The 11639-nt window shown below is 32.6% G+C and overlaps 1 protein-coding gene, 1 long non-coding RNA gene and 1 pseudogene across 2 annotated transcripts; 1 reads left to right on the forward strand and 2 right to left on the reverse strand.

Annotated features, from left to right (window-relative positions):
* Nucleotides 1–177: 177 nt before the first annotated feature.
* Nucleotides 178–300, reverse strand: LOC141462108 (U2 spliceosomal RNA; annotated as a pseudogene).
* A 347-nt stretch (nt 301–647) lies between these two features.
* On the forward strand, nt 648–5133 carry LOC141461719 (uncharacterized). Its single transcript, XM_074142989.1, has 5 exons — nt 648–744; nt 1233–1289; nt 1609–1703; nt 3269–3351; nt 4893–5133. The coding sequence occupies exons 2-5, from the start codon at nt 1283–1285 to the stop codon at nt 5059–5061; spliced, it is 354 nt and encodes a 117-aa protein (XP_073999090.1). The 5' UTR covers nt 648–744; nt 1233–1282; the 3' UTR covers nt 5062–5133.
* LOC141461720 (uncharacterized) lies at nt 2996–9638 on the reverse strand. Its single transcript, XR_012463016.1, has 3 exons — nt 9159–9638; nt 6502–9054; nt 2996–5622 (listed from the first exon to the last, which is right to left on the reverse strand). It is a non-coding gene; the product is annotated as an uncharacterized lncRNA (long non-coding RNA).
* Nucleotides 9639–11639: the final 2001 nt, after the last annotated feature.

An 11639-nucleotide genomic window follows, 5' to 3' on the forward strand; every position in this document is an offset into this window, starting at 1 on the left:
TTTCACTTTGTCCATAGAACCGCAGAAGGCGTTATTTCTTTCTGTTTTAAACAAACTCTCAAAATAATATAAAATAATATCTGCATTATGTGCTTATAAATATCTCCTCTATTTTAACTAGTAATATTCTAATTTAATTTTTTTTTTTGAGGGGCCTCCAATTTATTTCTAAGTTTTAGTCGGTGTAAATTTCAAAAATTAATTTAGTTAGTATTTCATTACATTTCTGATAACTAAATTCAAATTTAAATAAAGAACAGATACTTCACTTTGATCTTAGCCACAAGGCCGAGAAGAAATAATTCTGTAGTTTTGTTCACAAAAAAATGTATAATAATAAAAGAAGAAATCCAACGTTGGCTATAAATATACTCGACATTAACTACTGTATATAGTGTGATATATAGATAATTAATACCCAATTAAAAGAATGTTTTTGATTTTTTTTTTTGTATATTAGAATTAATTTGTTTATTTGTATTTTGTGTGTATCGGATGATTGAATACTATAATTTAGGCTAGACTCCAGCTTATATAAAAATTGTATTTTTAAAAAAGCAAATAAATTTATTATATATTTCAATTTAAATAAATAAAGCTGAAAGAATAAGGTATTACAAAATTGTTGACTTATGATCAAGTTACTACTGGACTTCGCTTTCGCTCCATTATATTCACCATTATTGGATTCTATCTGAGCTTTCCAGAATATTATAAGTGAATATTATTCATTAGATAATATAAGTAAGTTAAATTGTCTATTTTTAACTTATAATTATTATGTAAAACGTTTTTGAGATGCTATATTTTGATTAGTACTTATGTTACGAAGTGTGTAAAATTAAATTAGAAATATCAGCTTTAACCTACATTAATTTTTCATTCGACAGCTTGTTATGATATAGAATCTTTTACAGTTAGAAAGACTGCTTAAAGTTTAATACTTTTTAATATTGCCTGTTTTTCTAACTAATGCGTTTTTTATCTTTGCTGTCTCTGCGTAAAATGATCGCTTTTTTTTCAAAAAGATTCAAAGTAAAGTAACAATAGTTAGCTCAAAACCCTGGTGGACTAGTTTCTTAGTTACAAAAAAAGGGGTAATTTTAGGGAAAAAATGGTTAAAAAAATCAAATTCAATCAAAAACTTGCTCTTCCATTAAAGTGATTACCAAATTCGTTATAATTCCTCACATTACTAGGTTTTGGCACTAATCAATATTTTTCTTTTTCAGAATTTACTACATCTTTTGGCTTTAACTAACCACAAAATAAAAAAATAAAAATGTCTTGTAAGTAATTACATTTCTCAAACTAATTTTCTCAATAATTACCACAAAATTTACTGAAAACAGAGTTAGAAATATACCCTAGGGTGTTTTCTTTATTGAAGAAAAGTCCGAAGTGGTAAAGGATTCTATAAAAAAAACAAAAAAATTTTGCCATAGTTCTTTTTTGCACGTTTGGTTTTGTCTACCAGAAATCCAGTATCAGAGGAGTTTTCCCTTGCCGAGATTACGATAATGATTAACTTAGGAAAGGACTTGTATATAATTATTAAGCATATAATTTAGAAAGACTCCATGTTTTAAAGATATTTATTTTTTATAGCGGAAAAAGTAAATGCAACCTCTAGCTTAGAGCAAGAATTGAAGCCCGAGGATTATATTTTTTCAGACAATGAGTCGTCCTACTTACTGGAGAATGTAAGTAGTTCTTGACAATTCCACAATTCACCAAGTCAGATTGTGAATCTTTAATATATGGCCTTATCACAACTCATGGATAATCACATACTTGTATATTTCTTGCTATTAATTTACATATTTTATTATTTATATATTTTACACCTGTCATTAATATTTTTGAAATTTCATTTAGCATTACACATTTTTATTTTACACATTTATCTAGTTCTAGTTATTATAAATTCATTTATTTGTGCATTTGTTTATCGTTCGCCATAATTTTTTTTTTTTTTTTTGAAGGTAATAATGTAACTATTGTTGGTATTTCTGTAGTTTTCTAGTTTTTTAAACAGAAATCACAGCCCACCACAATGTGAAACACGAATCTCCGATAATGTGGAAGAAGTGAGGTACTTTGCTCTGAGGAATAATAATAATAATAATAAGAAGAAGAATATGCTTTATTAATTTTTTTTTAAATAAATTTACAAAAACACAATTTAATTTTAATCTGAAGCACCTACTGCATGGATTGAAGTCCGTCAGCAGAAGTTCACTCCTGTTGTACGATATTAACATATATCTTATGAATACAAATATTTCAAGCTTACATCTCTCATTTATAATATAATTTGTATAACAAAATACAAAATGGCTTACAAACAAAATTAAATTCTATCAAACTAAAAATTAAATTCATTAATTAAAAATTGTTTGTATTTCCCGGCCGTTACATTATATTTGTACAGTTTCTCCCAGTTATGACCGCTCATATAGCGAAATATAGTTCATATATATTCACATATAGTATTTTTAATATATTTTGTGAAGTCCCAACTCTCTTGTAAAACTGCTAGTTGTAACAAGTAATAAATAAATAAAAAAAATAAAATATTCACATATAGTTCATATATATTGAAGCAAACTTTAATTCTGAGGAAGAGTACAAGTATGGATAGCGAGGGTCAACGCGTTCTGTTCATGTAGTAGCCTAGAAGGTTAGGAAGAGGTTAATTGTAGACCCAGAAAAGACGGTTTGAAACTATCGGTGTCAGTCTTAGCAAGTTGGTCAGCGCAGAAAAGGGATTTATGGCCGATGCAGTCTCTAAGAAGTCCCGTAAAGAGCACAGAGTACGACAATATCCAGGGTTGTTGATTGGGACGCGAAGAATGGCCCCCTCCCCCAAAATGCCGACTTTTTCAAGTGCCGAGTCTTTGATCGTTGACCCTTTGTGCAGAATATTTTGCTGGCAATTAAAATTGCTCACCACCAAACGACTAAGACTACTTCCTTCTAATATATGTAAGCGTTATCATTCATTCTAAAATGTTAACCTTTTTTTTTTTTCTCGACTCAGACATGTTTGTCTATACCACAATTTATTTATTTAACGTAGTATTTATTTGTACTATTTTATTAGTTTCAAGTCTGTCGACGTATGATTGGTTATTTTGTTCGAGCAAACAATTTTAGTTGGCCAGCAATGCTCATTTTAAAATCAATAGCATAACATTTTTCGCTCAAAAAACATATAACCAAACTATATTGAGATCCTAAGTTGCAAATATTTTTGGTTGTCTAGATGCATAAGAAAGGTGCGGCAAAACCAAAAGAAGTCGTCATGGTCTGGAAAGTGGACGATGAAATACATTATCATGTGACCTGGTAAGTTGATTTCGTTTTATGCGCCTTAATAATATTGTGTCTGACTTTTGTATGGAAAGCCTTGACGCTACTAGTGGCATAATTCCATTTTTATGGATTTTCAATTAAACACATTGTATTCAAAATTAGTAGAAGTTATTTAAATTTTCTGGTGCGAAGAAAATGTGCCTAGGAGCGAAATAAAATGGTAATGGAATGGAGTTAAGTTGGCATGAGGAGAGTGGAATTTGAATTACTCAAACAATAATACAATATTTTTCTTCTTATAAACAAATCTTTACTAATTTTGGATGGTTATCCGTTGGTAATGAACAGTACAAAACGAAGGATTTTTAAAAGCCATTATATCCCACAGAACTTCATTTTAGGGCAATTCTTAGCGGTACGCTTCTCTATAAACATGTCATTTCAGTATGATGTACGGTTTTTTAAACTGTATAACGTTAGGTAAAAATTAAAATTTTGATGAAATTGGTAATAAAAGAAAATTTATAAGACAGAACTTTATGAATTGTATTTACAGAAAGTCGTTTACCAAATTTTTATTCTTACTTTGGGGAAAAATAAAAGTTTAATCAGACTTTATATAATATAATTTAGATTAATCAATAAAGTGTATTTTACTAGAATATGTAAATTAATGACTATTATTATTCTGACATACTTTACGTCATACCACCGATCAGGCGTAGTCAAAGGAGATGAGTTCGTTTTATCACCCTCGAAGGCGTAAAGGGTAACGATTCTTAGCAATAGCAGTGAAACTGTTGAATAGATAGGCAAGAGGCAACAACTGGTAACAGTGATTGAACACTACCCGCTTTGGTAGGGCTATTGCCTTGGTGCGCCAATTTAAAAAGTAAAATTAAGAGTGAGTACGACTAGCATTAAAAGGGAGCTAACCGCTCATTGAACTACGCCAACTATGATGCTCCTAAACCAGTTAACTTTTAAACTTTTAATTAACTTTAATAAAGAATCCAATTTGCCTCCCAAATTCCGAAGAAAATAGATTGACTGCCAAAAAAAGTTATTCAGTTTTTTTAGATTTCCTTGAAAACAGTTCCAAAGTTGTTAATTTTGAGTATTTTAAACGCTACTTTATGTGCTGTAGATCTTAAAAATTGTCATTGTACCACTAATACAGCCTAAAAATATTGTTTATTTACCCACAAATAGTCATTTAGTTAATACAAAAAATGTTTTAGTTAACGTTTCTTTAAATGACCGCACTAAGTACTGAAGGTTATGAAAATAGAGGGACTCCGCTGATTTTTCATAAAGCATAAAAAATCGCGAACGTTAATGTCCAAACTATAGAAAGGAACTACACTATATACATACTATATTTTATGTATTTTATATAATATTTTGATGTATTACACAGCTGATGTTGATAAATTTAGTTTGTGAACTACAATATACGATTCGGTAACTAAATTAAAAGAACGCTGACTATTTACACCTTAGAAAATTACGACCTATTTCAAGTTATGTTTTACTCTGTGTTTGTATGAGTTCTTTTTTGTTTTGTTTTTTAGGCAAAAAAGAAAAAGAGTAATTGGGACACAGGTATGTCCTCACCATTTGGCGAAGAGATATTTACCACAGTTACTTATCACGTTCTTAGAGTCACGCATTACATGGCGTTCAGCAACTAATATGACTGCTTCAAAAAGTCTGGAGTTACCGAGTAAGACAAATAGTTGATAGAAATTTTTAACTTGTATCATAAAATTAAAGCTTCTTCCAAATCTTTCCAATAAACATAAAAAAACTATAAGCATGATAATTTTTTAATAAATAATTTTGTTTGTAGAAATTTTTCATACCAAAAGTTTCCTAATCTGTAAAACATTTTTTACCTATTTTAGCACTAATAATTACTGGATTTACTTATTCTGACGAAGTCACCAGCTTCAATTTCCATCAAAGCACGCATTTACTGCAGTCGTAACCTTAGTTAACTGTCTGAGTTCTGTTTTACACTGTTCCACATTTAGTATTAGCCTCTTTCCCTGTTTCGATTCTTAATGTTGTGTTTAGTGCTAGACGTGCTCCCTACAAATTTATTGCTCAAGAGAAGCTGCATGCATTACAAAATGACATTACCAAGTGCAGGATACTGCCGCACCTCTAGCCAGCAACATCGTTTCTCCAGATATCCCACAATGTGTCTCTACACCTACTTAAGGGCACCAGGAGAAATCAAAATCCACAGTAGACCTAAAAGTTCCTATTGGTTTTTGTGTAAACCAGACCTTGTTCATTCTGAAAGCAAATTAATAATATTAATTACAAATTTTATAAATTGGTGGATTGAAAGAATGGTAAGTTAAACGAAATTTGATAATGAAGTTATAAATATTCTTATTATTATTATAAATATTATTTATTTTTTATAACGAGATGAACGATTTGTTTGTTTTTAAAATTTTTGCTTCTAGTTTAGGTAGATCCTCTTATAATGAGGAGTAATTAAAAGTAAAAAAATATGTTTCCATTTTTTCTTTTTCTGTGAATTGTATTGGGCTTGTGTTTAAATAAATAAGTAAGCCATTTATTGAGCTATAGATAAACAAATACAATAAGTGAATACACAAATTAACAAACAAATAAATTAGCTCAAATCAGCCGACAGGGTTGAAGCCTCTTCAAGTGTGTTTAAACAGTACATACTAATAATTAAGCTCAGAACTACATTTCATAAGCTTGAAAATATACTTAATGATAATTTTTACGCTACATCTTAAATGCTCACTGGAACATTAAATAACAAACGATCCAATAACAATATAACAAAATGTCTCACAAATATTGTGTGTCAGGCAACTAAAGTAAGTAAATTTCATGATTTTTTGATTATACTGGACCGTACACTTCAGTTCGGTTCAATAACTAAGAAACTCTTGATTTTGAAACCTTTAATAAGTCTCAGAATTTCATATTATTTTGTATTAATATAGTTACATTCCGACAGATTCAACAAAATAGCTGTTTTCGAAACTAAAGCATGAACTGTGTTGAGTCAAGCTTCTTTACAGGCCAAATATCAAGGCCTCAGTTTACTGAATTGGCTGACCTAACGATGTTACTGAACGCTTAGCTGAACATATGCGAATTTCTGATTAGAATGCGTTCTCAACAAACCTGGACTCTCCTTTATGACTGGACTGTATTTATTGATCGAAGTTTTGGCCATAATTTTATACACGACTGATAGCAGCACAATACCTCGATAGTTTTCATAGTACGTCTGTGAATTAAATGAAGATAAATCAGAATAATTTGGAATAGATTTAAAATTAAGTTTCTATGAAGATGTAGATTAGATTAAATTAGGGCGGCCTCAAGGCCTACGCCACCACGACCCCTATGGATCTATTGTGGCTCTCCGACTTTAGAGCTCACCCTCCAGACCCGTCCGCTTAATCAGACTCTTAATTCTGGAGAGTGGCTCCTGGGTAAAGCTCTCAGGCCTTGGTTTTTTCTTCCCGAGAAGTAACATCCTTAGCCAGACACGCCCCTCACACTGACACAACACGTGCAGTGCCGTTTCTTCTTCTTCCTGACAGAACCTACAAAGGCTATCATCTGCCAGGCCCATGCGATGCATGTGTTTTCTGAGCCTGCAGTGGCCAGTTAGTAGGCCTACAATTATCCTTATAGCCCCACGACCTTGACGGATTAATTCTGCGGTCAGCCTCGGCGAATAGCCTCTGATGAACTCCTTCGCCTGTCTCTGCCCAGTGGTGGCAAGCCACCACTCCTGAGCCCTACTAACCCAAAAGTTAATGGCCGCAGACTTAACACATTTCGAAACCCCAAAGCAGGGCTCCGGGCCAACGAAGTGTCCCGCAGAGCCTTCCCGGGCCAATAAGTCTGCCATTTCGTTCCCCTTGTGTCCTGAATGATCAGGTACCCAAACTAGAAAGACCTTATTCTGGTCACTAATTTCCTTCAGGGCACCCAGACAGTCCCAAACCAGCCTTGAGTTGACCTGGTAGGAACTGAAGATGTAATATACATTTTATTATTTTAACAAAAAAAATTGTTACGAATGAAGTAGCCAGCATAAGGATCTGTGACATCTAAGAAATTATAAACAGTAATTACAACCCTTTTAACACTCAACTTTTTTAATTTTTTTTTTTTTTTTTAAGGAAATAAGATAATGAAGTAATTTACTTAGTACAAACTGTAAGTTTCAAGACAACTTTTATTAAGTTAATGCGGTAAGAAAATCCCGTGTGAATTTTGGTTCACACCAAAATTTTAATTTTCTACAAAAATAGGTAAGTATAAAAAATATTTTTGGATTGAGTATTATTTCTAGATTGCATATTAATTACTTCTTATTGAAGAAGAAGGCAATAAATTTGCTGTAACGTCAGTGAAAAAGAAGTTTATTTAAACAAAAATATTAAAAAAAGTTTTTCTTGAACCACTTCTAAATACTCTATAAAATTATTCATTGTATGAAAATAAAACAAAATATAGAGCGGAACTGTTTAAATAAGAACCATCTCTGTTTAAACAACATTCAATTAATTACAATAAACTAGCATAATCAAAGAAAACAGTACTCATATTATAAATCAATAATAAAATTCCAGCAGCTGACCCTTAGATTTTCTCTTCCTAGGAGCTTCTTACAGCTCACTGTCCGGTGATGGACAGTGTTGTCTGTAACGAGAGAACACTGTCCGGAGGCCGGCAGTGCACTGGAAAAAGCTCCGGGCGCTAATGACCTCAGCTGTTGATGCGCCAAAAAAAAAAAAAAAAAAAAAAAAAAAAATAATAAAATTCTGTAATAAAGCAGAACCTATGCTACCGTGCTTGCCTGGCAAAGTTAATCAAACAAAGTTAGTGCAAATATTCAAATCACTCTAAAGAGTTTATTGCAAACTAGGCTGAAATAAATTACAGATATCAAAAGTCAGAACTCATATAGGATGGAGCACTCACATAAAAATTGTTACAAAATCCTCTACTATTCAGAATTGCGCATCCTGTACTATTGAAGTAATCTCTGCGAAAATATAAGACAATTACAGTACTCCCAAGCCTTTACGATTGTGCACAATTGCAGCTTTTTAGCTGTATTTTGTGAGGAGATATATGATGGAATTTTATGCGCTTTACATTTCTTTCATATTTCGGATTCCTGTATCTTCTGTCCTATTGGTGCAAACTGTACCAATTCATACAGTTTGAATGAATTCCAGAGACCTATAATTTTATTTTCACCCTACGAACCCAACGTTTCATAAAAAATACCACCTCGTTCAAAAAACCTAAAGGCTAACTCATATACCGCACCTCTGTCGCCAAACCAGAGACAGCGTTATTGGAATTTTCTGCTACCAAACGCCTCACAATAGTTCTCTTGATGCATTTGTTTTAGTTGATGCATTTTTTATTTTAATTTTCTGCTTCTTCTTGTTCACCTATTAGGTTTGCTCGAAGTTATTCTTTTAAATCTTACAATATATCAAGTATTCAACTAGTAATGTCGAAGGCTGTAATGTCCTATATGTAAAGGAACAGTGTCAATCGCGTGCACCTCTTTAAAGTAAGTGAAACTCTTCAGCTCCATGATTCTGTATTTTTTATTGAGGAGGAGTGGAGCTTATTAGAAGTGCATTTGCAAAGGGTGTAGTTGCATCAGGAATAGAGAAGCCTCTTATCTTCCCATTGTACCTGGAACGTAGAACATTCAATTTGAATACATTTATCCTTCTAATAATAGTGTTTTTTTTTTTTTAATAATAATACAATATGATTTTAAGTTTTATTTGAACTACCCTTGGCCTCCGGGCAGTTGATCCAATCGAGGTAATATTCGCACCAGGCAAGCCGAGTATCCTCGCTAGCTCTTCGTTAAACTCTAGAAAGGAAAGTTGATACGTACTTCGAGATTGCTACCGTCGTATCTGTACTGGTTCTTAACCAAATAGGTCTCCGACAATCTCCGTACAAGCAGTGAAATATTGAAGAGACAATATTCAGAAAACGGAAACAACAGATACATATAAACAAGACTACTTACAATAGTATGTACAGATAAGAATATGTACAAAAATTAGATCCAGTATCAGGCATAAAACAGAAATAAAAGTAATAAACTGATGTGTATAAAATCAGAAATGAAAAACTATTGAAATAAACTAAAGAAAAAACTAGTAATTAAATAACGGAAAAAAAGAAAATAAAGCTTTTAACCTGGCCAAATAGGTACACTAAGGAAACTTGACGTTTAAAGCATACTAAATACATGTAGAAGGAAGGTAATCTTTTTTTTTTTTTTTGTAAGACAACGCTAGGAGCGCTACAGTCCAGCCGGCTCTGGCAACCTTTGTGGTTACAAATGAATCCAAATTAAGCTTTTTTGAAGGTTTTATTAATTTAAAAAAGTCGATCTTTGTTTACTAGTCGCTTCTGTCAGTAACAAGTAATAAGTTAGCTGGACACAATGCTCGCCTGAAAAAATAGCCAATAGACATTGGCTATCCAAAGGGGAAAGTAGACTATTCATTACTTTAGAGATCTTAGCGTCCTGCAGGCAGCTCACCCAAACAGAACGCTTAAAGGTTGGCGTGTCCATGGTAAACTCTAGTTTGTTCCAATTTAAGGTGACTTGAGATTCGGATATATGGATGTGACTGTAACCAGATCCGTTGATAACTTGCAAATAACTGAAGGGTGACACACAAAGTGGAGTGCATTGGACAGCAGGGAGTGGTAATCTCTGATTATCGGCTCCCATTTCTTCCAATTTCCCTTAAGTTGGGGAATTCAGGCTCAGGATATCTATGAAGCGTTGGGAGAAGGGTTTGTGACTGCCCCGCTCTACTTGGAACATTCTTGGAGACTTGGTTGGTTGCCAGGTATGGATGGGAATATGAGGATACCCTAACTAATTCTTTCTCTGCTTTTAATTTGGCGAAACCTTCCTATGAAAAACGAGGGAAGGAAGAGTTGTCTTTGGAAATTCCAGCTACCATTTCTCTTTCCAGGTCTTCCCTTAGAAGTTCTGTAGATAACTTGGGCGATTTGTTTCCTCACGTGGTAGATTAAGTGGTTGATACCTGGCACTAGTAGAAGCGCAATGATCTCCTTCGTCGCTTAGCAGAATACCCCTGGCTCACTTCCTAATTCTAGAAAAGGATTATATTTATAATCCTATCTGAATCATATGAATTTGCACTCCGTAGTAAACGCATTTGGAGTAAACAATTCTGTTGTAAACTTAGTTACATCAAATAACGGCTCATATAGCACAAATTCCAATAAATCTCGGCGTACCACAATAATTTTTAGCATTTCCTGAGATTGGCACGAAATGTATATATATAGCACAGATCAGATGACATAAAATGCTGCAGTTTGCACGCAAACACATGCAATTGAACAACCACATACTGGGAGTTAAAGTTACCCTTCATTGATATTATACACACAGACATAAACACAAATAATCATGCAATAGTAAAACTCGCATGGTCTGTAGTAACAGTAACGGAAACTTTATATCCCCAAACGAATTCCTGCCGATATAATACAGGAAGCTACCAAACAGCTTTTGTATTTCCGTTTCCTAAAACAATAATTCTAATAGCAGTAAATTTCTTATAACAATTATCGTTTATAGCTTAGTTCTGCAATTCTATCATATTGGCTAAGATTTTTAATTATACTCTGTTAATTAATGAAATGTATGTGTTTTCAGTAAAACACATTAAAAAAAAGGTTATGAAACAAGGCTACTTTACCTTATAGCTTTTGGCCTTTCTGCTTAGAGTGGCCAATTTAAATTTGGAGACCAGAATATGATTAAGTTACCACTGGATTATTTCAAAGTACAGTGGTCAAAAAAAGTATTCATACACTAAGCTTTTTTACTTTATCTACTGAACTTTTGTTTCTAGGATGACTATTTCTTCAGCACTGAAATCAAAGATAGTAACAATGAATTTAATGCTCTCATTTTCTTTTATAAACATAAAGAATTGAGTAAAAAGCAGAAAAATAATTTATTGTATGCAAAATAAGTATTCAAACACTCAGTCTGAATGTTATAATTAACGCAAAACTAAAGACCTAATATTTTGTAAGCAACCCTTCTGCATTTATTATTGCTTGAAGCCTACTTGGCATAGATTCCACCAGGTTTAGTGTCTCTTGAGATGTGATTTCTGCCCATGATTTCTTTTAATTGGTTATGAGCTCTTTTCTGGAAGAACATTTCAATTTGCGAATTTTCCTCTCCAAATAAGATCATATAT

Source organism: Rhodnius prolixus, unplaced genomic scaffold, assembly GCF_049639745.1.
Source record: "Rhodnius prolixus isolate KJV_2025 unplaced genomic scaffold, Rpr scaffold_12, whole genome shotgun sequence".
NCBI lineage: Eukaryota > Metazoa > Arthropoda > Insecta > Hemiptera > Reduviidae > Rhodnius > Rhodnius prolixus.

Excerpts from the sequence above, each read along its gene's own strand:
- LOC141461719 (XM_074142989.1), top strand. Across the intron at positions 1,704-3,268 it reads CGTCCTACTTACTGGAGAAT|ATGCATAAGAAAGGTGCGGC; the intron begins GTAAGTAGTTCT and ends TTGGTTGTCTAG. Across the intron at positions 3,352-4,892 it reads ATACATTATCATGTGACCTG|GCAAAAAAGAAAAAGAGTAA; the intron begins GTAAGTTGATTT and ends TTTGTTTTTTAG.